This window comes from Dermacentor silvarum, chromosome 9 (genome assembly GCF_013339745.2).
Source record: "Dermacentor silvarum isolate Dsil-2018 chromosome 9, BIME_Dsil_1.4, whole genome shotgun sequence".
Classification (NCBI taxonomy): domain Eukaryota; kingdom Metazoa; phylum Arthropoda; class Arachnida; order Ixodida; family Ixodidae; genus Dermacentor; species Dermacentor silvarum.
In genome coordinates, this window is record NC_051162.1 from 94,052,250 (window position 1) to 94,080,131 (window position 27,882).

Here is a 27,882-nt window from a genome sequence, read left to right on the forward strand (position 1 = left end):
TAACAAAAAAATATCACTTTATTGTCATTTGAAATGACGCGCAGCAGCGGCAATAAAGCTTCGCGGTATAAATGCACCGTATGCGCGAAACATCATCTATGCTACAGTGCCTCTAGACGGAATGCACATAGAAAGGTGCCATGCGCAACAAGCGACGCACGTTATCGGTAATCAACGGGAAACATTCATTATAGTTGTTCACAGGCTCCTTAGAAGCTTGGTCCACGTCAAGCTCGCAATGCGAACTCAGCTTGTAGTCGAAGCCGAATCCAGTCACACTTCGATATAACGAAACCTCGTTGTACAAAATTTTGCTATTTAACCAAGTGCTTTCGATTCTCCAACATGTGGAGCCTGACGCATTGAAAACCCCGAAGCAAAGTGAGCTCTACGTCTCCCCCGATTTAACGAAGAGGGAAAAATATGGTTAAATTACACCAAATTTCCGTTCAGGTCACACACGCCATAAATCGCTTAACAAGGTTTGCTGCCCTCATAAAGAAACACAAGACATGCTCAAGGGACTAGCTGTCTAAGTAGGCGCGTAAAAATGAAGTTTTTTTTTTGCTTTTGAAAAAAAATAATGTAGTTATCCACAGGATCGAATGTTTTCAACTCAACGAAGTTCCTGATTTAACAATAATTCAAAGGTCCAATCGACTTCGTTAAATCGAGGTTTAACTGTACACACAGAAATTCGAGCCCCAAAACATTAGGAAAAATTCATTATATCTGAATTCGACATATCAATAGTCAGCTGTGAAACGCGGAATATCACACACCGATAATTGGCTGATCGTGCCACAGAGGAAGTTTTCGTTATTCTTCTGAGGATAGCGACTATACAGTCCCGGTGACGCCGTCACCGGAATGCAAACACCAACTCTGCATGGAAACCGGGCTCGATGCACATCCATACGAAGTCAGCAAAATTAAGTGAGCCACAGGAAGTGACGTCACCACTCGTACGAGCTCTCGCTCAGGCTTCGTTCTTCTTAATGTCGGGCAGGGTCCGCTCATCCCAGACGCTCACTCCGTCGCAGGCGCAGATTCTCTTTGGGTTTTGGGCGACGCCCGAGGCTCTTGCGATGATGCCGCAGGCGAGGCTGCAGAGCAATACAATTACGGCATTCACAATCTGAAGCCGCATCAAACGGTCTTTGTTTGCTTATCAATGCCACCGCTATCATCTTGGGCCACAACAGATTCCGTAAATATGAGTGCGGGTGTAACAAGATGGCACAATGATATTGAGAAAGCAAACTAGTCTTGCACTAGTCTGGCGTGCCACATGGAGCATGCGAGGAGACGCAATCAGAAGAATCAAGACTGAGTTTCGCGCAATTGCTGCTATAGCAAATATGTATTTCAGTACACAATAGTAGCTGGGAATAACGCTACTCTCTTCACTGCAAGGGCAGCTTTCTTGCGAAGCACACAAGTTGAACAGTAAAGCGTGCTTAGCAGTATCCAGCATTGACGAAGTCCTTGCTCAGGAACTTTCTTTCTCTCTTTCCTTTATTTTCTACATTGAGAGGACCACACATGATTAGCTAGCATAGGCAAGCTTTAGCCTTCACTCTAATGCCACATTACCGATTACAGTCAAATGCCTCTATAACGAAGTTCTAGGAAACTTCAGCGAAGCTTTAGCCTTTGCATCGCAGCCTGACAATGGAGGCTTACTCAACCCCTCAGGCCTTCTAAAAATTATTACTGTCCTTGAAGACAGCTTCTTTACATTTTTCAGTTTAAATAGAATCCTTTGTTATACAGGTCACTTCATTGTAAAGGTCGCGCACTGTATCGCTCACCATAGAGACAGCTAAGCGTATTCAACAAAAGAGAACCTTAAATTACGATGAATTGAAGGGAGACTTGGTGAATTAAGTGGCTAATTTTTGTTGCACACACTTCGTCTGACAAAGTAAAGCTGCAGATCATTGACTGCTGCTACTGCCTCCCTTGCCTGCAAAATTCTTGGTTCGTTTACAGGAACTTTCTAACAGCTGCCTTCATTGACATTCGCGTCCTTTCCACCTTAGATCGCTTTCGAGACGTTGTCGGCCGTCACTTACATCATCACGTCGTCATCCACTGCAATGTGATGATGTACAAGTTGCATATGAGTTGAGCAATTCTAGCAGGACTGTAAAACTAACTGACATTGGTACACTCGTCAAGTGCGTCGCTAGCGTTGTCGTTAGCGCTAGCGCACAGTGCAGCTAAGTGGTGCCTGCAGGGGGCAGTAAACGTGGCTTTCACTATAAAGTAACAAATGAGCCATCAAGGCACCTAAATTTCTTTGTTGTACAATTCGTTGTAGTGATCTTCATTGTATAAGAATTTTCGGTACACATGAAGATAGGAACTGGTCGGAACATAATCCTTTGTTATACAGGTTATATTTCATTGTACAGGTGTTCAAATGTAATTGGTCAATTCCTTTCTCTTTCTTTTTTGAATTCACATGACCACACAGATGATTACACGGGTCAAACCCAGCTTCCACCTCCAATGACTGATTCATTCATTCATTCATTCATTCATTCAATCAATCACTCATTTTTTACAAATATTTCAAAACGTACCGAGAGCAGCCCTCATCTCCGGTGTGGGATTTGTTGGAAGATTCTGAACAGACAACCAAAGACCTGCCGATGATATCCCAGACCTTCACAATGTCATTGGTTCTTCGAAAGACGCTCCGGCCATTGTTGTCAACGTCTATTTCACCGAGGCTACCATATCTCTGAAAAAAAAAGAAGGAAGAAATAAAGAATAAAAAGCCGACCATTTAGAGAAGTAAGTAATGTGAGGACTGCTGCAACAAATGTATCACCACAGTAAAGAGATTTGAAAGTTCCCATTGAACATTAAACTCATGGAGACAATGAACTGAAGCACACTGCCTTATGTTAGACACAATTGCACTAATCCCAGCAAGAACTGAGAGATGTGTCTGCTGATACAACTGCATCAATACATGAACACAGCGAGTTTCTCAAATTGATGTCTGACTATCTTAACAGCACGCTGTGTGCTCAGGCTCTATAAATATTCAGCTTTTTAAAACTTTTGACACCCAACTGTACATATTATACCACTCTTCACAGCAATTTCGAAACTTCTTTTCTGGAATTGCCTTCACAACTCTGACACCCTACTGTACATATTGAAAATTTTTACTCCTACTCCACTCTTCACAGCAATTTCAGAACTTTTTTCTGGAATTGCCTTCACAACTGCCTTATGTCCTCGACAATATCACCAAACCACATTCAATCCAATGCCCCTTTGAACTTTGTGTAAAGGAAGAAGTCATTTAAAGCAAGGTCTGGTGAGTACGGTTAATAGCCTTAATTAACTGTTTTCTGGCAAAAGGGACTTCTCAACGAACAGTGCCATGCACACAGGTTATCACAGTGCTAACATCAAATACCAGGCTAGTACTCCTTTGTTTCTTTGTTCTCAATGTGCAACACATATATTTTTCGAATGTGACAAAGCTTCTCTGTTCAAAGTCAGTGCTTTTCTTTGTCTGATCTTCCTTTTATGTCCCTGTCGCAAGTCCCACTGTTATGTTTTGGATCAAGCAGGTCATCAGTGACTTATACCCTCACCTCTCCTCAATAAACCATTTAAACCCATTTGTACCAGCTTCATGTTGAGTTGCCAACTCTCGAGTGGACAAAGTTGGATAGGGGTAGGGGGTAGCGGCAATCCTGTCGGTGCCTGGGGCTGCCAGTGTGTATGCGCAAAAAAGTTGCACAATTTCTTTCAGTCCTAGCACGTTGAAATTTACATTAAGAAAGGTGCAGTTGTTGCCTGGATAACATGGCTACTAGTACAGATAGAGGTACTGTGAAGAGCTAGGGCGTGCAACAGAACTGGAACCATGACAAAAACCAAATTCACTGCCTTTGTGTTCATGAGAGAAGAATGTGTCATCGAGATGTCAGGCATTATAAAAAGAAATCCGATTTATTAATTGTTATTCAGCGGAAATAAGCAAAAGTCGGGACACTTGGCCATCCCAATTGGGTCATGTTTGGACACAGGTCTTTTACTCAAAAGTCCTGACTGTCCCACTAAATTCCCGACATTAGGCAAATCCAGCTTTGTGGACATATGCGATAAGAGTTTCTTTCTTCGAGAATGGGAGGTGGTGGGTCGAACACCATTCGTGTGACAATATGACCCCCCCACTGGTGGAACTGTGGTTAAGTGAAGTTATAACCCCACGTCCCTAATTGGCTGAAAAAGGCATACTAAGAACCAGCTGCACTAACATTAAATGCGTTTCACTCCCACTCTTGCCCAGTTCCGCAAGAAATTTGACACCCTTGTTTCACTGCTCTAATTCCAGCACACACACACACACAGACAATGTATGCCCCTCAGAACCAACCCACCACGCATCTGAGCTCTCCAATCGTAACAAGTGGAGGAAAACTTCCAATGCGCCGAATATTTCAAAACCCAGACGCAGTGAGCGGTGAACAGTTTCAGGATATGCTGACTGTTATGTCACCTATGGAGATCAAATTAACATAATATGCCACTTTTACAGCGAAGCTGTTAAGGGCTAGGTTCCAGGAGATTGTGTCCGCGAGTAGAAAAGCCATGTGACCTAGCGGGAGAGGAGAGGAAAAGAAGAGCTCAAACCTGTGAGAAAGCTGTGAGAGGGTGCAGATAAAAAGGAGAACGGGGAGGGGGGTTAACGTAACCAATGGCGGTGTATGAAAAAAGTTCAACGGAGGAGGGGGGTATGAGAGGAGTTAACGTTAGCGTTTGTTTTATATACAGAGCTTTGGTCAAGGACTCATGTCGCGGAACATTGTATAAAAGCGTGAGGTACGCCGCCGCCCGTGGACGCCGACGCGTCCCATCCCCCGCAATGTGCAAGGAACGCCGTCACCCGCGGACGCCGACGTGTCCCATCCCCCACAACGTGCCAGGTACGCCGTCGCCCGTGGGCATGCCATCCCCCGCAACATGCTAGGAAAGCCATCACCCCTGGACGCCGAGCCAGTTCTTTCAGAGCCGGGCATTGTATAGCCATTGTCTTAAGTGTTAAAATTTCCCCATTGTGCTACTCGGAGCCCGCACTGAAGCCTCTTTCCCGAGTACGTAGCGAAGGGGTCGGTTTACCATTTTGTAGCCAAATTCAACATAGCAAATCCCCAATATAGCTAAACCCCAACATAGCAAATCCCACCAGTCTGCCAGCTTCGCTGGACTTCCCTCTTCACAGGGTGGAAGGGCTCTGACTTTTTGAGTACACCAAAACAAGATAATAAGAGCTGTAAGCAAAGCCAAATAAACAGTGTTTTCTACTGGTACCTTTTTTTTTTCTTTTTTTCCAGTCATATTCGCCACTTAAGACACTTCAGCAGGCAATGAGTGACAGTGAGTTGGCTTGTTGCTCACTGGTGACGTGTCAGTGAATTAAATCCTTGTAAAAGGGTACTCAAGCATGACTGAAGTTTGAAGTAGAATCACGGAACTAGTATGACTGAAGACCTCTGCCACACATCGTCCTCAACACTTCAGTGAGACACTAAAATACAAAGGTTTTGAAATCTGAGAGGCACTTGTACAGTATGATGATGATGATGAGTTATTGGCATCCCCTTTGAAACGAGCCGGTGACAAATAGTCACTCAGCCTGCTTCAGTTACTCAGGTATGCTATACATGCTGTTCATTCTAGCATTTTTGTATACATCCCCTTTGATGTTTATTCTCTTCCTCAAAACTTCTCTATCTTGTACCACTACCTATGCCTGTAAAGGATCCAGTCATATCAACCTCTTCTCTGCTTTTTTTCCCCCACCAATACTCTAAACATCTCTTGCTTATCTCGACTGCTGACCGGTTGAAGAGTGAGTGAAACAACTTTATTGAGACCAGCGGATTGAGGCCTGGTTCTAGACTGCGCCAGGGGCGGTAGAGAGATCCTGTCTCCCGGCCGCCTCTCGAGCTCGCCGGATGGCCTATAGTTGATCTTGCAGATCCCCTTTGAAACGAGCCGGTGACAAACAGTCACTGAGCCTGCTTCAGTTACTCAGGTATGCTACACATGCTGTTCATTCTAGCATTTTTGTATACATCCCCCCCCCCCCCTTTGATGTTTATTCTCTTCCTCAAAGCTTCTCTATCTTGTATCACTACCTATGCCTGTAAAGGATCCGGTCATATCAACCTCTTCTCTGCTTTTTTTTCCCCCACCAATACTCTAAACATCTCTTGCTTATCTCGACTGCTGACCGGTTGATGAGTGAGTGAAACAACTTTATTGAGACCAGCGGATTGAGGCCTGGGCCTAGACTGCGCCAGGGGCGGTAGAGAGACCCTGTCTCCCGGCCACCTCTCGAGCTCGCTGGATGGCCTATAGTTGATCTTGCAGATCTGAGCTGACCAGCGCATCCGTCCACTTTAAATCCAAGCACATCTGGAAGGTGTATGTTACCTACGGGTCTCAATGGGTGAATCCCTTCACATTCCATTAGGACGTGCTGAGTGGTCTCCGGACTTTTGCTGCAGCATATACATTTGCTCCGGTATCTTTTTGTCCTTAGGCAACCAGGTTGAGCCTCAATTAGCAAGGCACTTCTCTTGTCTTTATAGTATAGTGCTGCTTTACGCCACAATGTGGCGAGTTCATGAACTTTATCACTAGATATACATAAACTCAAGATATTCTCCACAGATTAGCCTATGTTTGTACACAAGTGAATGTACTGAAAGCCCTGCCTGAATGGGCTTTGCAACAGGAATGCTACATTGTAACTTACCCTTGGCCTCTTGCGATCTGCTGAGATGGGATGCGGGTCATAAACATCACCGGTGCTGAAAATAAGCAATTAAACTTCAATAACTTGGTAAAAAGTGAGTGGCGCCCTTACCGTCAATATATTTGTTTCCTTCAAGCAATAATGATACAATTCACAAGTGAGTGTTGAGCAAACGTCCAAAACTAGTGTGGATCTGCATTAGTGCATATTGGACAGCAGATAGATAAAATATTTAATGATCAGGAAAAGAGCATGCAAGACAATTAACTATGCAAGTGAAAAAAAAAAAAAATATATATATATATATATATATATATATATATATATATATCAAAACAGAAGTAAATATCCACTCATTCATTCAGAATAGAATGAATGAGTGAATAAATGATTATGTAAGCATATTTAGGGAACTTATATCCACACATTTATTCATATATGTTCATAATTTCTACTTGTCCTAGTATAATCAGATGAAAGGACCACTGTAAGCTCTATAAAAAAGAGTAACCTCTAAAAAATTAATTTAGTTGAACATATCAGATATACTGAGGCTGTAATCTCTAACCATATCCCATATATATAACCTAATCATATATGTAAGATATACTCTAAATACATATCCAAGTAGATGTGGTTAACTGACATAGTTAGGGACATATGCAATGCACAGTAGAAACACCAATATGATGGAAACAACCTCCGTCTTGAGGCAGAGCCCCAACAGGCATATAGCTCACAAAGGTACAAACGACTACCATGACACAAATTCTTCACGTCCTCTACACGTTCGTATTCTACCTCCCAATCCCTTCTTGAGGAACTACACTGAATCTTCTACCCTGCACAGTGCTGAATATCAGCGAATTTCAGTAGAGAATGGAAAGCAATATTTCGTGTTTGTGCCAAACATTTCTTTAATAAAAAACTAACAGAAAAGCCACAAAGCTGGAGACTTCCAGTAGTTTACATATAGGCACCCAAGGCTGAAGAAAAGCGAGCGTTAAAAAATCCTTTCGCATCAGCGATTACATTATTAGAGAGCGCATAAAAGCGACACTGTCAGCGAATGTCGACACAGAAGTAGAGGAGTTTCCACAATTAAAAGCCCGAGGAGTCGTTGCAACAGCAACAGATAAAGCAGAGAGACAATAGCTCCAGATAGATTAGCAGACGTGACAGGGGGCACCTTGTTTCACTGATGCGAGCGAGTGAATGGCAGCAGGTAAGTGTCCCATTTACTAGTCCCATTTACTGGGCTATCAAGAAATGAAGACAGCACATGCTTCATCCCTACCTGGGCTAATCGCTTCACAATGTAAGGAAATTTTATGCATGGAAGAAAGTGTGTCAGCAGAAAAGCACGATTCTCCACAAATGTTTTTTTCTTTTGTCTACCCAGCTCGGACCAGTTAATGGTTTGCAGCACGTAATGAATGATTAAATTAGATGTATAAATAAATGAGATCAATGAATAAATAAACTGCCGTGGGTGTCCGGTTATAGGGCTCCCAACCTCAAGTTTGCCGACAGACTCCAGTGCCACTCCTTTCCCTAGCGGCATCAAGTGGCCGGCATCGTGAGGCACACACGATGCTTGCGATGCCTGCAATCTTTGCAAAATTGTTTCTCATGTTGTTATCGCTTCACGATGGTGATACGGTCGGGTAGCCAAGGAGCCCGGTACTGCTGCGTGGTGAACTGCCACAACAGTGACGAAAACACCTGGAGCCTGTAGCCGCCTGTCATGTTCTACTGTTTCCCGGGTAAATGGTATAAAACGGAATGCAGGAAGGCATGGATAACCACAGTCCGCAGAATCAAGTACATACCAAGTCGGAATGCGAAAGTTTGCTGTTTTACTTAATGCTTGCTGTTTTTTGTGGCAGCGTTATTGCTTTGCCTTGTAGCTCAGTCATGAGAGTTTGCTCCTGACGACGAGAACATCACTGCAGATTTACTTCGACGTGCATTGAGTGATGCATCGAGCATCGGCTGATTTGCGCGTGCGACAGACATTGTTCTTTCTTGTGTATGTTTGACAGCGCTGCTTGATCGGTAACATTTCTGAAGTAGCAAGTTGCAAGCAGTTAAGTGATATTTGTGGATTTGGTAGCCCATTTGTCAAAGTAATGCGAACCGTACCGTGTGGAATCTTGACTTCTCAAGTTCAGTTGCGAGAGGAGGGCAGCGGCAGTTTGAATCGCTTTGGCCCCTCGGTCGTTCTTTAATACCGGTGCAACAGGGACGCTTTCGATCACGATCAAGCCCGATAAGGACCAATTCTGTCTTGATTAAGAATGGTAGCTGTTTCACGGTCCGACAATCAGGATCGAGCTGGTTGAGCTCACTCAGCATTAGGGTGCAGACGACAGCCTACAATCATGATCTACAGGATCTGGATCGCGCAAAATCGTGGTTGAAGTGCTCATGTAGAATGACCCGATCCGGATTGTACTCGACAGCACTCCAAAATGCCTGAGCGACAAGGGTATAAATTCATCATGGGTTTCGACACCCCAGGAACGTCACAGTTGTGTCGCGTAACGCGATGGTAAAATAGACCCTCTTGGTACTTGTGAGGCGGCTTTCCACGCGAGTTTCTTCCCACTGTTTCCTCCTCCAAATTCTAGGCTGCATGCAGACTTTATGAAAATTGAATCTTTTTAAAGTCCCATGCCATGTAAACTTTTCATGTCATTTTGTTGCGCACTAGCTAACACGGTATATTGAAGTAATCCAGCTTACCAGCTAATATATATATATATATATATATATATATATATATATATATATATATTGTAACGAATGACTCAAGGACTTCTAAGATAACTATTTATTGGGGCTAACTTGTGCCCAGCAAGTAAATAAATTAAATAACTACAGCGTCCAGGCAGGAGATCAACAAGCCTTCTTTTCCTCGAGCGGCGCTTCACTTCCTCTTCTTTTGGCGACGGTCACATATATCCCTGTGCGTGCGGCGAATGCACGTGCCATTACGTCTTCGTCTTTGTTCTTCTAATACGCCGCTGTCCTCTTCGAGGGCGCACGAACCTGCGCGCGTTATTTAAAGATGGTTTTTGTCTTGTGTCATTATTCCCCCTCCAAGAACGCATCGTCTCTATGCGTAAAGTGGCGAAACTGTTGACAAGCTGGTGTCCACACTAAAGTGGTATATGGCACTGAGTAGAGGTGTTTGGTAGAACATTCACTGCCTGTCATAATATGGCTTCATTCTGACCACATGCACAGTTTCTGTGCGACGTCGGCATCGTGATGAGGTCACTTGTCCTTCCGGCGTAACTTCATAGTTTAATGGACTAATGCGGCGAAGTACTCGGTAAGGGCCGAAATAACGGCACAGGAGCTTTTCGGACAGGCCGCGCATTCGTACGGGAGTCCACACCCATACTCTGTCACCTGGTGCATACTCGACTTCTCTTCGCCGCAAGTTGTACCGGTCGGCTTCAATGCGCTGTCTTTGTTGAATGCGGTGTCGCGCCAGCTGACGTGCTTCTTCGGCCCTCTGTATAAATTCGCTGATTTCAGGGTTTTGTTCTGCACTGTCATTTACCGGCAGCATTGCATCTAAGGGTGTGGTAACTGTTCGGCCAAAAACAAGCTGAAATGGCGTCACTTGAGTGGTCTCTTGCAATGCGGTATTGTAAGCGAATGTTGCATATGGTAGTATCTTGTCCCATGTACGGTGCTCTAAGTCTACGTAAATTGACAACATATCGGTCAGCGTCCTGTTCAGTCGCTCGGTCAACCCATTTGTTTGAGGGTGATAGGCAGTTGTTTTCCTGTGGCTGGTATGAGTTAGTTGCATAATGCACTGCGTCAAATCTGCTGTGAACGCAGTTCCTCGGTCCGTGATAATAACTGCAGGGGCACCATGTCGTAGTACCACGTTGGTGACAAAGAATTCAGCCACTTCAATGGCTGTTGCACTGATTAGAGAGGCTGTCTCGGCATATCGGGTTAGGTAATCAGTCACTACTACAATCCATCGTTTCCCTGATGACGATGTCGAAAATGGACCAAGCAAGCCCATTCCTACTTGTTCGAACGGGGCTTCTGGGGGTTCTATTGGTTGAAGGAGGCCTGCGGGTTTTAATGGAGGCGTTTTGCGTCTTTGGCAATCCCGACACGTTCTCACATAATGCTGCACTGAACTCAATAGCTTTGGCCAGTAGTACTTAGCATGAATTCGAGCGAATGTTCTACTCACTCCGAGGTGTCCTGCGGATGGGTCATCGTGATCGTGCAGGCTTCCAAGATTTCGGATTGCAAAGATGAAGGAACGACGAGTAAGAATTTCTCTGTGCTGTGCTCAAAATTTCTTTTGTAGAGGACGTTATTTCTCATCACATACGATGATAATCCCCGTTTGAAAACTCGCGGAACATGGACACGGGGTGTCCTTCCAGGTGCCTGATGAGTAGAAGCATCTCGGCGTCAGACTGTTGATGTTTGGCCATCTCATATGTGGTTACGGCTCCAAGAAACGGAAAGTTGTGTCCATCTTCCACAGGAGCAGACTCGACCGGAGCACCTGACAAGCAATCAGCATCACTGTGCTTTCGACCAGATCTATACACGACCGTTATGTCGTATTCCTGCAGCCTCAGACTCCATCTAGCAAGTCGCCCAGAAGGATCCTTGAGGTTTGCAAGCCAGCACAACGAGTGATGGTCGCTGATTGCTCGGAACGGCCTACCGTATAAGTATGGTCGGAATTTTCCTATGGCCCATATTATGGCTTAATGGCAAGACATTCCTTTTCCGTTGCAGAGTAGTTAGTTTCAGCCTTCGAAAGAGTGCGGCTAGCGTATGCAATCACTCTTTCCTCTCCGTTTTGCCACTGAACGAGGACGGCACCAAGCCCGAAATTGCTTGCGTCCGTGTGGATGTCTGTTTCTGCTTCTTCATCAAAGTGCGCAAGAATCGGGTGGTCTTGAAGTCGGCGTCGTAGCTCATTGAATGCATCTTCTTGTTCACTTAGCCAAATGAAAGGTACATCTTCTTTAGTCAGTCGCGTTAACGGCTCGGCAATCTTCGAAAAATTTTGGCGAAACGTCTATAATAGGCACAAAGTCCTAAAAATCGCCTGACGGCCTTTTTATCCGTTGGTCTAGGAAACTTTTTTACTGCTGCGGTCTTCTCAGGGTCAGGACAGATGCCTTCAGAACTAATCACATGGCCGAGGAAAAGGAGCTCATGGAAGCCGAAGTGACATTTCTGTGGCTTTATTGTCAGCCCTGCTGAACTAATAGCGTTGAGCACAGTCCGCAGTCATTCCACATGCTGATCAAAGGTGGTAGAAAAAATCACGACATCGTCAAGATAAACAAGACAGGACTGCTACTTTAACCCGGATAGTACAGTGTCCATCATCCGCTGAAATGTGGTAGGTGTGGAACAGAGGCCGAACGGATGTACCTTGAATTCGTATAACCCGTCTGGTGTGACGAACGCTGTCTTCTCACAATCTCTTTCGTCCACTTCTATCTGCCAGTATCCACTTTTGAGGTCGAGAGAAGAAAAGAATTTCGCATCCCGTAGTCTATCAAGGGTGTCGTCGATCCGCGGAAGTGGATAAACATCCCGCTTTGTGACGACGTTCAACTTCCGGTAATCCACGCAGAAACGCAAGATCTGATTCTTTTTCTTTACTAGCACCACGGGCGAAGCCCACGGGCTTGTCGAAGGTTGAATTACGTCGTCTCTCAGCATTTCTTCAACTTGGTTTCTGATGACATCTCTCTCTTTCGGCGCCACTCGGTAGGGATGCTGGCAAATAGGCCTGACAGCTTCGTCGACAATGATACGGTGTTTGGCGATGGATGTTCTCTGGACTTTGGATGACGTTGAAAAACACGTGGCGAATTCTCGTATAAGGCTTTCTATTTGCTGCTTCTGGATCGGTGATAGTGCTGCTTCGGTCTTGATGGATGCGAGTATGGAGTCTACGTTGTCAGACTTGAGTGGTGCAGCCTCGGAAGGGTTCAAATCCATAATCTGGACATAATCATTAAGGCGGGCAATGACAGTTCCCTTCGCAATATGCTGGACTTCATTTCCAAAGTTAGTGACAAAGACATTAGAACACCCACCACGCAGCCGAACAAGACCTCTGGCCATACAGATCCCTTTTTCGACTAAGAGGCCAATGTTACTGTCTGCTATTCCTTCATAGTCGGTGAACACGTTGCTTCTTACGGCGACAGCGATGCTGAATCTTGGGGGTATCGTGACGTCGTCTGTAATCTGGAGCGCATCGAATTGTTCTTCACACTCGAATGTAGCGATGGCGTGCTTCGTTGAGAACGACACACAAGATTCCTGCAAGTTGATTACTGCACCGTTCGCCTGCAAAAGTCCATTCCAATAATTAAATCCCTCGAGCATTCTGACAGGACAATGAAAGTAGCAATGTATGTGAAGCCACGTATTCCAATTCTAGAAGTGCACCTGCCCATCGGGTCGATAAGGTGTCCTGCGGCTGTTCGAATTTGCGGTCCTCTCCAAGGAGTCAGCACTTTCTTCAGTCTTCTGACAAGTTCTTTACTCATAACTGAATGGTCTGCGCCTGTGTCTATTAAAACAGTAATTTCGTAGCCGTCTACAACCACACGCAAATCGGAAGCAACGTCGCTGTTCCCGCAACTGCTCTCGAGTCTGTCGTTACATTTCGTAGTCAGCGCTGGAGGCTCTGTTCTTGTGTCGACAGCGACCTTACCTCCACAGGTTGCCGGTATTAGTTTTCCCGACGCAGGCTTTGGGAACTTCGCCTCGGGGAGCTTGAGGATGGATGCGGGCTCGGTGATCGATACCGCAGTGGTACTGTTGACCGAGATTGGTGTTGCTGTGAAGTATGTGGGCTTTGGCGCGTTGACAAATACTCCTGGATTTCAAAAGGGCGTTCACCGTTTCTTGGGCAAGGAGCGTTGACGGAAAAACCACGAAGTCCCACTCTGTGGTACTCGCACATCCGGTAGAGATGACCAGCTTCGCCACAGTGGTAGCACAGTGGGATTCTATCAGGAGTGCGCCATATGTCACCCTTCCGCAATCTCATCTCAGGCGGAGGCGGCGTGAACTGAGGTTCGGGTACATGGGTAGGTGCTGTGATGAAAGTACGTCCAGGCTCTGAGTACCTCGGCGTACGATACAGTCGGCCGTACCGTTGATGACGCTTGTGGCTGTGCTTGTGGGTGCTGTTCGCGGACTGCTTGTCTCACTTCTTCAGGAACCACTTCTGCCAATGAAGAGACCGCTGTAGGGCCATTGTTCAGCTGTTGCCTCTGGAGCTCTTCTCGAACCACAGACCTTAAGAGTTCTCGTAAGACATCGACGCCGTTCCCGAACACCGTTGATATAGCGTCCACAGATGCGACATTCATATCGCGGTTGTAGAGCCTCGCTCGCTGTTGGAGTGTCCTTTCCATAGTTGTGGCCTTGGCACGGAATTCGGCAACGGTGCGTGGAGGGCTTCGAACCAAACCGGCAAAAAGCTCCTGCTTCACACCGCGCATCAGATGCCGAAGCTTCTTGTCGTCGCTCATGCTCGGATCGGCCCGGCGAAATAAGCGCGACATATCTTCGACATACATTGCCACGCTTTCGTTGTTTTGTTGGCTTCTTGCTTGCAAAGCGGCTTCAGCTCTTTCCCTGCGGTCTGTGCTCGAATACGTAGCCAGCAGCTCCCGTCGGAAGTTATCCCACGACCGGAGGGCAGCTTCATGGTTTTCAAACCACGTTCGTGCAGAGTCTTGCAACGCGAAGTAAACGTTGCGGCGCTTCCGATCTTCGTTCCATCCATTGTAGTCCGCCACACGCTCAAAGCCTTCTAACCAGTCCTCGGCGTCTTCAAAAGTGTCGCCGTGGAAAGGCTTAGGCGTCATCGGCTGATAAACGACGACGTAGGTTGAGGTGGTCTGGGATGTCATTTCGGTATTGGCTGCTGCTGCTATTCTAGTTGGCTCCGGCAAAAGAGAAAACTCGGGTCGCTCACCACGTAGGCGACGGCTCGTGCGCTGGTGGACAGGCGTGAGCTCGTTGGGTCCGAGTTGGCGTGGCTCGGGGCTGCTTTCTTCAACTCGAATGGGGCTGGAAATCGTACCCCACACCTCCACCAGATTTGTAACGAATGACTCAAGGACTTCTAAGATAACTATTTATTGGGGCTAACTTGTGCCCAGCAAGTAAATAAATTAAATAACTACAGCGTCCAGGCAGGAGATCAACAAGCCTTCTGTTCCTCGAGCGGCGCTTCACTTCCTCTTCTTTTGGCGACGGTCACATATATCCCCGTGCGTGCGGCGAATGCACGTGCCATTACGTCTTCGTCTTTGTTCTTCTAATACGCCGCTGTCCTCTTCAAGGGCGCACGAACCTGCGCGCGTTATTTAAAGACGGTTTTCGTCTTGTGTCAATATATATATATATATATATATTGCTACGATACGGGAGGACGATTGAAAGTGAAGGAAGACGACGTGAGTTCGGACTGTGACATCATCGGTCCCTAGGCCTCTCGCATCCATCATTTCATTAATAAACGCATCTCTCCGTAACAGTATTGGTCGAGGTGCTGGGTAACGAAGAGAAGTCCAGGACGAACGACCACGGAAGCGCAACATCTGAAAATACGCCGAAGCCGCCGCCTGGCCGGACTACCACCGCTTCCAATGGACACGGTTCCTAACGGTGACAACGCGCTGACTTCGTCTGGCGCAACGTGGCAACATTACATGGCGCCACGGACCTTCGCCGGAAAGGTCGGAGAAGACGTTGAAGAGTGGCTGAACCACTACAGTCGGGTGAGTCGATACAACCGTTGGAATTCGGACACCCGGCTGACCAACGTGCCATTGTTTCTAGAAGGCACGGCGCTCGTGTGGTTTGAAAACCACGAAGAAACTCTAGCCACATGGGAAGACTTCGTGGATGAAGTAAAGAGCTGCTTTGGGGACCCATCTTTGAAGAAGAAGCGCTCTGAGCAGACTTTGATGCAGCGTGCTCAAGTGCCAGGCGAGACTTGCACAATTTACATTGAAGAAATCTTGAAATTGTGCAAGTCTGTAGACCCTCGCATGAAAGAAGAAGACAAGGTCGGACATCTTCTGAAAGGGATTGCCGAGGACGTCTACAACTTCCTCATAGGAAAGGACACCTTGGAGTCTGTCGCCGACGTAATCAAACATTGTCGCACGTTTGAGACTCTCAAGGCTAAGCGCATTACACCTAAGTTTGGTAGACTCGCCAACGTCACCACCGTTGCGAGTGTTGACGTCGGTCCTATACCACCCTGCGATCTCGCGTCAACGATACGACAAATCGTACGCGAAGAACTTGATCGACGTGAAGCTGTCGCCGCGACAAGACCACGCGTCAGCGATGCCTATTTGCCTTACGACGCAACGTGTGCGTCCGTTCATGCCACGGGGCATGACGATGCGCCTCGATCACGAGCACCGGAACGACCAACCTACGACTTACATCGTCGTGATGGCCCGCAGCACGCCTTCAACCAACCACGTACCATGGCGTCATCGTGGGACGATCATCACGAATACACAGAGCCTAGTGGAAGGTTTCGTGATTTGCGTGAGGCACCTGTGTGCTTCCAGTGCGGTGTCCGTGGACACGTGGCTCGATTCTGCCCTGAGCGCCGTCGCGGACAACCACGGTTTTACGAGAATCCGCCGGCGTCTCCTCGACGGAACAATCGGCCCGGTAGTGCTCGCTGGACAAGGGACACGTACTTCGGAAATAGTTTCCAGCAGAACTCCCGTGGTGACACGTTCATGGGCAACAACTACCGACAGAACACCCGCAGCGACTCGCCCGCCTCCGTACGAAGCTTGACGCCCCCAACTGCACGCCGGCGCCGTTCTCCATCGCCTGGTCGCCGTGTCACTTCCCCACCGCCGGGAAACTAGGTGGTGCGGCCGATGGAGGTGAGGTCGCCGAACATTTGTCACAACACACACGCATGCCTCCACCAGTTTCGATGATGCAGAACAAGGTTCACGTCCTCGTAGACGGACTTCCGACGATGGCTTTGATAGACACTGGAGCAGCTGTTTCGGTTATGAGTTTAAATTTTAAATCACGGCTAGGACCCAAAGTGATGTTTTGCTGGGACAACTGTGCCACATTCCGTGCAGTGAGTGGGGAGTCGCTGTACCCTGTCGGGATGTGTGTTGCGAGTGTAACTTTAGGCCACAGAGTGTTCAAGGTGGAATTTGCTGTTCTGGCTAGCTCCACGCACGACGTAATCTTGGGGATCGACTTTCTACGAGAGTGCGGCGCCACTGTGGATTGCGGCGCTGGTGAAATTTTGTTATCCGCTTTTACTGAGGGGTCTCCGCGCTGTCATGGTACCCTCGCCGTCACTGACGATATTTGCTTGCCGCCCCAGTCGATCAAGATAGTGCCCGTTGATACCCCTGCTGTAGACGCTGGGACGTTTGATGTCCTTGTGGAGCCGGTCCCCCTCAACTGCGTCAAGAAAAATGTGCTCGTGCCTCGTTGCGCAATTTCTATTACCGATGGGCGATCCTCATTATGGGTGCTGAATTGTTCTAGTGAGCCTGTCGTGCTACCCAGTAGAATGCGGCTTGCCCTCTTCGAACAAAATGCGAGCAGTCGTTGTATCGCAGCTTTAAGCAACGAAACAGTAGACCACGTGGCTGTCACTCACCCTACAGAGGACAAGTTTCTGGCTATGGTCAACAAGTCGTTGCCGTCAGAGAAGCGCCGAGCCTTGGTCCACGTCCTGGCCAAGCATGCCGCAGTCTTTGATTTTGCGCAGAGCGAGGAACAATTTAATGTGCCAGAGTCACGTACTCGTCACGTGATTGACACGGGATCTGCTCATCCTATCCGGCAGAAACCGTACCGTGTCTCACCTGCAGAGCGCAAAATCATTGCTCAACAGGTGGAAGAAATGCTCAAGAAGAAGGTCATTCAGGAGTCATGCAGCCCTTGGGCTGCACCTGTGATCCTTGTAAGGAAGAAAGACGGTTCTTGGAGATTCTGTGTGGATTACCGACGTCTCAACTCTATCACCAAAAAGGATGTATACCCGCTTCCCAGGATTGATGACGTAATTGACTGCTTGCATTCTGCCTCGTACTTCTCCTCCGTGGATCTAAGGTCCGGTTATTGGCAAATTCCCATGCATTCGGATGACAAGGAGAAAACGGCCTTTGTAACCCCAGATGGTCTGTTTGAATTCAATGTAATGCCGTTTGGCTTGTGTAACGCCCCAGCCACGTTTGAGCGCTTCATGGATACTATTCTGCGTGGACTGAAGTGGGAAATTTGTCTATGTTATCTTGATGACGTTGTAATTTTTGGCCGTACATTTGAGGAGCACAATCGCCGTCTTGACATCGTTCTTACATCTCTTGAGAGAGCTTCACTCACCTTGAATTCTAAGAAGTGTCACTTCGGAAACCGTGAGACTCTGGTTCTTGGTCATCTTGTCGACAAGCACGGCGTTCGGCCTGACCCTCAAAAGGTCGCTGCAGTTAGCAGCTTCAAACAACCGCAGTCACTACGAGAGTTGCGAAGTTTCTTGGGCTTGTGCTCGTACTTCCGTCGCTTCGTGCCTAAATTTGCCGACCTGGCTTACCCCCTGACATGTCTACTCAACAAGGACGTGCCTTTTCAGTGGTCAGCAGAATGCGAGTCATCATTTAAGCAGCTCAAGTTCGTACTGACCTCAGGGCCCTTACTTCGCCACTATGACCCATCTGCTGCAACCGAACTTCACACCGACGCCAGTGGTATAGGCCTCGGGGCCGTCTTGGTTCAACGGCATGACACCATAGAACATGTGGTTGCCTATGCCAGTCGTTGTTTAAGTAAACCTGAGCGCAACTATACGGTGACGGAGCAAGAATGTCTCGCGGTCGTCTTCGCTGTCCACAAGTTTCGCCCGTATATCTACGGACGCCGATTCTCAATTGTCACCGACCATCACTCGTTATGTTGGCTCACCGGACTACGCGACCCATCCGGCCGTCTTGCTCGTTGGGCCATAAGATTACAAGAATATGACTTTGAAGTGTGTTACAAGAGCGGTCGTCGTCACGCTGACGCTGATTGTTTATCAAGGCTTCCCCTTTCGACGACCGAGTGTGACGCAGACAATTTCGATGAATACCTAGCAGTTGTTGACCCTCTATTTCCTGACCTTACCACCTTTCGCACGGAGCAACGCAGCGACACCAGTCTGGCTCCTCTATTTATCTCCGAAGCGAACGGTCAACGCCGTTACGTTGTAAAGGATGGCATTCTTTACAAGCAAAATTATTCTGGCAAGGGTGCCCGTTTGCTTCTAGTCGTGCCGACAAGCTTGCGACGTGATGTGCTACAAGTAATGCACGATGACCCTACATCTGGACATATGGGATTTTCCAGGACGTTTCAGCGCACACAAGAACGTTTCTTCTGGCCAAAGATGCGCCAAAGTGTAGCAGCGTACGTTGCGAGCTGTGAACTGTGTCAACGCTACAAGCGCCCAACTAGCGGCCCTCCCGGACTTCTGCATCCCATCACGCCCCCTGCTTCACCGTTTGAGGTAGTTGGTGTTGACCTGCTCGGCCCTCTGCCGCGATCAACGACAGGCAACCGATGGATTATAGTATGCGTCGATCACCTGACACGCTATGCAGAAAGTGCGGCGATTCGTGTAGCAACGGCCGCTGAAGTTTCACACTTCATGCTCTCATTCGTCATTTTACGCCATGGATCCCCTCGTGTTATTATCAGTGATCGTGGCCGGCAATTTGTTGCCGATGTGGTTGAAGAGCTTCTCCGGCTTTCGACGTCTCATTTTCGTCACGCCACGCCGTACCACCCACAGACTAACGGCTTAACTGAACGGACCAACAGAACTCTCATCAACATGCTTGCGATGTATGTTGATTCCGCTCACAAATCTTGGGACACTGTGTTGCCTTTCATAACTTTCGCCTACAATACCGCAAAACACGAAACCACCGGATACAGCCCATTCTATCTCCTATACGTCCGCCAACCGCGTACAGCTCTCGATTCTATCCTTCCGTTCTCCGAAACCGCCGAAACTTCTCTGGCCGAAACACTTTGCCGCGCAGAAGAGGCCCGGCGCATCGCCCGCCTTCGTACTTTTGCCTCCCAAGAACGCTCTAAAACCCGTTATGACGAGCGCCATCAGCACGTATCGTACGAGAAAGGTGATTTGGTGTGGCTATGGACGCCACTTCGGAAGCGCGGCCTATACCAAAAGTTCTTGGCCCGTTACACCGGCCCCTTTGTCGTTATGGCACGTCTCAGTGATGTCACGTACGTGATTTGTCGACTCTTGTCTACTGGCCGCCGCTCAAGCAAGACCAACGTCGTCCATGTCGCCCGTCTTAAACGTTTTCACCACCGGAACTCCAACTGACTCGGCCGGTGGGCATCGTCTGCAAAGGGGGGAATTGCTACGATACGGGAGGACGATTGAAAGTGAAGGAAGACGACGTGAGTTCGGACTGTGACATCATCGGTCCCTAGGCCTCTCGCATCCATCATTTCATTAATAAACGCATCTCTCCGTAACAATATATATATATATATATATATATATTGATTTAGCAGTATTGTATTAGCTAAAATTGTATAATAAGTTATTCAAAAGATATGACTATCCCCTTCATAATGTCTTTGGCCTGGAGGGTATTACTAAAATAAAAAATAAATAAAGCTGATCACAAGCATAGCTTTTGGAAGCTGCCCCATCCTTTTAATGAAAAGTATAATTACGATCAATCCCCAGGTTCTTTTCATGAAAACGGCTGGGCAGGGTCAATCTTGGTCTCTATAATAATTCTTCTAATTATGTCTCCAATGGTTTCAGAGAAGGGAAACCAAAGGGCACGATATTTATTGGTCAAAACCACCTGAAGCCAACAAACAATGAAGACAAGGAAAGCATAGAGGAAATTTGTTGTAGTTCTTAATGAAATGTAGAAATAGTCAGAAAAAGAGAAATGAAAGTGGACGTGAAGACAATCCGCCGCCGGTGGGAGCTGTACCCATACTGTCTGCATTATGCGTATGATGCTCTACCAATTGAGTTAAAGTGGTGACTGTCCCTCCTGTCAATTTTTTGGATATTTGTGGAAAAAAAAGATCAAATTCTGAGGTATTACGTGCCAAAAGGCCAATGTTATAGTGAGGCACTCCCGTACTGGGGGACTCCAGATTGATGGTGGCCAACTGGGGTTCTTCAACATGTCCCCCACTGTGCGGTACAAAGGAGTCATTGAATTTCGCCCCCACTGAAATGCAGCCGTCACGGCCGGAACTTGATAGATAGATAGATAGATAAACTTTAATTCAAAGATAGTTTTGTCTTGCCCCAATGGGACATCGCTAATGGTCGGGGCCCCTAGTCCAGGGCTCCGCTGGCTCTTGCCATCTTCTCTGCTCTCTGGATCAGCTTGAGGGCCGTGCTGGAGGGCCGAGCTGGACAGCAGTGCCTCCCATTGCTCCCTCGTGGTGTTCGTGTCGTGGTGTTCGTGTCATGGTGTTCTATGTTGTGTAGCGTGCACTCCCCCGTAATGTGGTATAGGGTTGGTGTGGCCCCACACCACGGGCATTCGTCCCTGTAGGCTGTGGGGTGCAGGTGATGTAATATGTGTAGGTTCGTGTAAGTGCCTGTCTGGAGCCTACGCCAGGCAGCGGCATCCTCCGTCTTTAGTATTCGATGGGGTGGGGGATATCGCAAGCGACTCCCTCTGTGGTAGTTCAGGATTGCTGAATACTCGGGGTCAACTGGGTCAGGGTCATCTGCAGTCGGCGTGATGAGTGCTCGGTTATGTGCAAATTCTCGAGCTGCTCTGTCGGCATACAGGTTACCCGTGATGGCAGCGTGACCCGGTATCCAAATGATGGTTATGATGGTGTTGTCGTCAGTGTCCTCCTTGGGTATTTGGGCTAGGACTTGTGCCGCAGGTCTTGCGATTCTTCCCTGTAGGAAGTTGCGGCAGGCCTGCTGGGAGTCCGTGAGGAATAATGTTTAACATTTACCTGGTGAAAAGCGGTCACCGAAGAAAGATAAACAAGTACACGTGTCACCATATAAGAATGGAAGTTATGCATCAGTCTGCTTCTGATGGCCCCCTAATGAGTCAACCCTGTTGCTGGGCCGACCTCTCTAATCAGGATGAAACTTTTAAAATGGGATGAAACTACTAGTAGGTTGATGTTATACGGTTTCACTGTGATAAATTCTTTAAATCTGATTCTTTCATAAGCAATGGGTATGCTACATGGTGCAAATGATGGGGCGGTGAATGTTCAAGAGGCCATTGTCCGAGGCCATACTCCGTTTCATGACAAGTAATGCTACGAAGGTCAGACAGACTCTTCTCACTGCTCGCATTTCCCCCCATTAAAGTAAGGTCCAATCCCTACTAAACAAAATAATAATAATAATAATAATAATAATAATAATAATAATAATAATAATAATAATAATGGCCATGCCAAAGCACCAAAATATTTTACTACAATACTTGTTTCTATGCGCCTGTTTCGGCTTCGGTATCAGGGAGCTGGATACGTCATGATATGCTCGTTCACTGCCTTCCCACAACCTCTACGGCTGCCATGTGCGAGCACAGCCCGAAGAAAGATGCATGGGGCTCTAGTTAAATTCTTCATGAGCAATGCTGTCATACCTAGCATTACTGCTACATGACATCAGCGAAGTTGGCTCTGTGTCATGACATCACGATGATGTTCAATAACCCTAGGTATGGCGTATCAACATACCAGAAGGAAATAAACTATGAGGGCGCATTATGTTGCATAGCCTTGGCAAGCGAAGTCTCAGTGAAGCCACTCTCTTCACCATTTCCCTTGCAGTGCCGGCCCGACACGTGACCTCCGAGGCTCAGCATATTGGGATAGAATGTTTGGTTTCCAATAGATTTTAATAGATGTGCACTTGTTCGGCCGCCTTGACTTGGCTCTGCCTGCAGAGCGGCAGATTTATAACCTACTGCACGGTCTGACGTGACGATCACATGTTGGGCCAGTATGTCTGGGTTCAATCGTACTGCACAATGCTGTCTCCTAGTTCTAGTTCCTTCTTTCTTCCGCACATATCAAGAATAAGTGTATCGAATTGAAACATCTGTTGAGCGGTTAGCCAAAGTCCATATTTGCTAAGTGCCATCCTTTCATGGGTGACAAGTTTGCGTTAGAGCTCAAAATTATGTGTCAGTACTCCTTCAAAGAGACACTGAAGAGAAACGATAGATCAGTTTAAACTATTAAAGTATTTTTAGAAAACTCTATTTACGTTAATTTCATGGTAACAGGTTTGTTCAAAGATTAAAATTAAGGCCAAAGTACCAATTATTGAATTTCGTGCCGAAGCCCCAGTACCGGCATGTCAGTGTGACGTCACAGATTTCGAAGTATGTCGTTGTATTGTATTTTGTTGTATTTGGTCCGTAGTGGCTCAGTAAAGTCCTTGAAACTTGCCAAGTTCAGTCTAGGATACACTGCAGTCCAGCCACCTGTCAATGGATAAAAAAAAGAAACAACTGGCCGCAGGTGGGGAACGATCCCACGTGTTCGCATTACGCGTGCGATGCTATCGTTTTTTTGTATGTGTTTCTTTTTGCTTATCATGCCTCCTCTAGCAGTATAGGTGGCTGATAGGACTTTTTCGAAGAGGAATGCCTCTTGCACTTTTTGCCTTGGCCCTTGCACACTAAGCACAGCCTCAAAGGGTTTTACTACACAATGGTATGTGCTGAGAAAAATGAGCCCACTCAGAAGCCTGTAAGAACATTGATGAGGCTTTAACAGATGGGTTTCGTTGAACCCTGTACTGAGGTCACAACGGCTGCAACAGAGTCTGGCGAGTGGCAAGCTTTTCATCGATTTGCTATAAAAAGTTCTGCTGAAAGCGTGAACAAGTATGTCCATCTAGTGTGCAAAAATCGAAGCAACTAGGAAACAGCCTGCAGAGTGCTGCTTTTTATGAAAAACTTCAGAGAACATCTGCTTTAAAGTCGGCTGGCACTGCGCCAGCTCTCTGCACTTTGGCCTCCTCTGATTTGGCTGGTTCAGCACCGGCCACGGTAGTGAATATGGTTATGAAGTTCCCGCATACCTCTGGCAGCCATTGGAGAGATCCCCCAGTTCATGAATGCGTAGCCGGTGTGTCTGCCCTTGCTTGAGTCCATCAATGACTCCGTCAATGATGCATCCTCCGTCGGTGCCTTGAGTAAAGCGCACCACTCCCATAATTCCAGAATGACTGAAGATCTCGGAGACGGCAGCAGCAACACTCGGAGCTGGACATACAAAATGGTCGGTGTGTTTCTAACTTGCGTCACTTTTTTTTACAACATGCACTGACTGAATTACCTTAAGCCATTTCAGTTCAGGATGCGCCTATTTCATGCTCAATGCAGATCAAACTGACCAAACTTAACTTTAATGAAGGATTTCATGATTTTGTAGCTCATCTCTGCTGCAAACCAAGGTTAGCTATGGTGATATAGACATGCTTTACATGGTGGCAGGAAAAGTGGCAATGGATACATTTTGTAAGTGCTCCACGCATGTATGACAAAACTGTGGAGATTAATCGCACTTAAAAGCAAGGCTGAGTTTGCTATGGCTGTTTCTAAGCCTTCACTACTATTGAGGAGACAAAATCTCCCCTCCATGCCTGGATTAAGTATCCAATATCTTAAATTGAGAAGGATTAGGTCTGAAGATCGACAGGGAATACCTGAGAAAGCCAAGGTTTTCCGATGACATTGTTCTGTTCAGCAATATCGGACTGAAGACCTTAAGCTGCAAAGTCTAAGATTAGGTTTTAGGATTAATATACCAAAAACTATAGTAATGATCAATGGATTTGCAAGGGAACAAGAGTTTTGTGATTCCGAGTCAGCTTATTGAAGCTGTGCAGCAGTCTGTTTTATACTGTCACGAGATCTGGTTCATAAAAAGGAAATCTCCAGACAAATAAAAATGAGTTGCAGTGTATACAGCAGGTGTTTTCAATTCATGAACAGCAGTTTGAAAAGTACACAATCACTGAATTGTAGCCAAAGTTATGCTGACCGAGTGCCAGCTGCCACTTCTTCACAGGGACTCTCCTGTGGTTTAGCACCTACGACAATGACTGTCACGTAAACACTCCTGTGGTCTTGCATCTCTGGCAAGCTAGCTGGCTGATGCCGATCAAGTGCTGACTGCTGCTTCTTCACCCCCTTTGACTCTTACGTAAACACTCCCGTGGTGGCAACCCGCTTGTCTGAAGCCATGTATCTTGCACTTTCCTATTATTGTAGAGAGTAAGGTTGCTGCTGCAGAGAGCAGTTGTGTGTTTTGTTTCATCTCCCGAGTCTGTGAGGTGCCTTTGCGCAGGCACCGCTTGGAACGAGCCTGTGCATGTATATTCTCTGGAGGCAACGTCTGAACCTGATTGATTGTGCCATATCCATTGCCACCTGGTCCGGCTATTGAATTTTCTTTTTTAGCAGTATTCTCCAAGTAGTAACCTATGCAGTTAAAACTTAGATACTTGAGAAGGAAACTAAGTACTGCGAAATAGGCGGTGGAGCAGAAAATAATGTGCAACGTTCTGAGACGGGAAGAACAGTATGAATTTGTGAGAGAACTGGTGTGGGCGGTGAATATTCTAGTTTAGTAGGAAGGAGTGGAACTAGGCAGGTCATATAATGCGTAGAGAAGATAAATGGTGGCCTATTTGACTAGCAAAATGGCTGCTGATGAAGAGGAAACACAGTCGAGGTCAACAGTGAATTAGGCGGCGTCATGAGAATAGCCGCCTCACGAGCTGGATGTGCAATTGCGCATGCTAAGATAGTGCACCAAAAGCAAAAGAAAAAATGAAAATAATATTTAAAATGTGCTGTATACATCTTGAAAGCCTTCTGCTTGGAAACATGCGGAAAGTTTGAATAATATGTGTAAAGCACCTTAGTAAAATGAGTTGGAAGGTAGATGGCTGGGTGTTTGATCTCACTGTCAGTATGTCATCGTCGTACAGTGGGTTCACAACTTTCATTGCTTTTCACAGTGCTTTTACACCCGGCATATTTCTCAGGTGGCTGGATGGTTGCTTTTCAAGTACGCTAGGCATGAAATAGTTGATGTTTGCATATCTGACGTTCCTGTAGAGGGTTTTTGCATGAAGCACACATTCTTTAAACTTGACAAAAGTGACTGAAATGTTGAAAATCTTTAAGGCATTAGGAAGCTGTACGCTTTTCACGATATTGAAGGTGGAAAGATTGCAGGGAAACTAAATTTTTCAATGGATAGAATTGTTGGCGCGGGAAAAGGTTAAGAAATTTGCAGGCATGGGACGGAGTCAGCTAGCGCAAGACAGGGGCAAATGGCGATGTAGGCTGACGATTACCACCACATGATGCAGGCGTACCGACTACCCAGAATAGACACAGGCCACACAGGTTCTCTCTACATGTGTAATGCTGATGACACTTTGTGGAGCTATATTTACACAGATCTTGTATACAATACCCGTTATGATGCTCGTTATGCACACCTTGTTAATATGGCTGACATGCTTGATGTACCACAACCTGGAGTTTAAATGACTACTGTATCAAATGTGGACATATTAATGACCAAATGCACACCCTGCTGTTGGCAACTGAGCATGAAGCTTTCGTCTGCTTCTACGGTCACAGATGATGAACAAGTCTGCTAGCATATTTATATTTTCCAGTTTTAAAGCCAAATTTCTCAGTTGTCGTCGCTGAAATCACTGCTGGTGATGCCGATAGAGTATTTGAGCATAGAGTTACCATTACACTATTGCCGTTACCGACTGCTCAAGTGCGCATCTATGCGCATGCGCCAGTCGGTGGCATCGGTCCTCTAAACCGTCGTATGGCAAGTATCAATACGATTCGATGTAGTACTTACCTGTAGAGGAGCCGTATCCTTTGAGCACGGCTATCTTCCCGGTGCTCTTGATGGCTTCCTGGACCTTGGTGAACGGAACGTCGGTCTCCACGACGACGATCTGTTTCTCCACGTCGATCATCATGTTGCGAACGCCGATCTTTTCCAGCGACTCGCGCACTTTGGCTTCGCATCCACCGCACGTCATGTTGACGTCGAATTCAAGCTGAACGTGGGAAGATTAGCGACGCATTACGATTACCGCACGATAATTCACTGTCTAAACTTGAAACCGAGCACTTCTAACAAGGAAAAAAAGAAAAATCTGGCAATCTACTGGCAAAATTTCTTTCGTGCGAATCTGCCGCATTGCAAAAGAGGTACAACCAACGAGAAACACTTCTCTGTTTCTACTAAGCAGGAAAGTCGCTAAAATACACAGCAATCCCTGATAAGCTAATCGTCAGATGTGCACGACAGTGCGTTACCGAAGTTATTCAAGCTTAAGTTATTCAAGACTACTTACTTACTTAGCACCGAAGCGCACTGAAAATAACGTTTCCGGTAAGACAGAATTACCTTTGATTTGCCATCCGCAAGGCTGTCAGCGGCCATTTTGATGTCCGCGCAGGAGATCAATGTGTACTTAAAGTTTTTATGTCGCGTGATCCCGATTTTTACGGGAAATCACTAAAGAAATCTACGAAAAACCTACGTGCGATTGAGGAATCTTGCTGCATAACAGCCGCTACAACAGACCGCCCTGCCCACTGCAGTGATGAGTAAGCCGCCATGAACGTATCGTAGTCCAGTAAAGAAAAAGCTCACTTTACTGCTTAAATACGTGGCACACTATTATTTTGTAATATTTATAAGAATTACTCATTAGTGAGTTATATTAACTTATATTAATGAGTTCTTTATTTTTTTTTTGGCGGGGGGGGGGGGGGGAGTGTTTCAGTTTCGGTTGCTATGACGGGTCGCGACAACTTGCGCGCGCTTTCTCATATCCTACTTTAGCGACACAAAATTACAGACGCTCTCGAAATATTCTCACAACGCATTTGAAAAGAGGATAACGCTTAAATTAGAGTCTTATCTGTTCCATC

At 46.6% G+C, this 27,882-nt stretch overlaps 1 protein-coding gene across 1 annotated transcript; it reads right to left on the reverse strand.

Moving 5' to 3' along the window:
* LOC119463359 (copper chaperone for superoxide dismutase) lies at window positions 1-27,558 on the reverse strand. The gene is made up of 6 exons (XM_037724173.2): window positions 27,353-27,558; window positions 26,795-26,999; window positions 23,976-24,159; window positions 6,800-6,854; window positions 2,592-2,752; window positions 1-1,106 (listed from the first exon to the last, which is right to left on the reverse strand). The coding sequence occupies exons 1-6, from the start codon at window positions 27,386-27,388 to the stop codon at window positions 980-982; spliced, it is 768 nt and encodes a 255-aa protein (XP_037580101.1). The 5' UTR covers window positions 27,389-27,558; the 3' UTR covers window positions 1-979.
* Between the last annotated feature and the right edge of the window lie 324 nt (window positions 27,559-27,882).

What these genes read in the sequence shown, in the direction of transcription:
- LOC119463359 (XM_037724173.2), bottom strand. Translation starts at nt 27,388, where the DNA reads ATGGCCGCTGACAGCCTTGCGGATGGCAAATCAAAG. An exon ending in TTGCGGATGGCAAATCAAAG is followed by an intron (nt 27,000 to 27,352) that starts GTAATTCTGTCT and finishes TCCCACGTTCAG; the next exon opens with CTTGAATTCGACGTCAACAT. An exon ending in AGGATACGGCTCCTCTACAG is followed by an intron (nt 24,160 to 26,794) that starts GTAAGTACTACA and finishes TTGTATGTCCAG; the next exon opens with CTCCGAGTGTTGCTGCTGCC.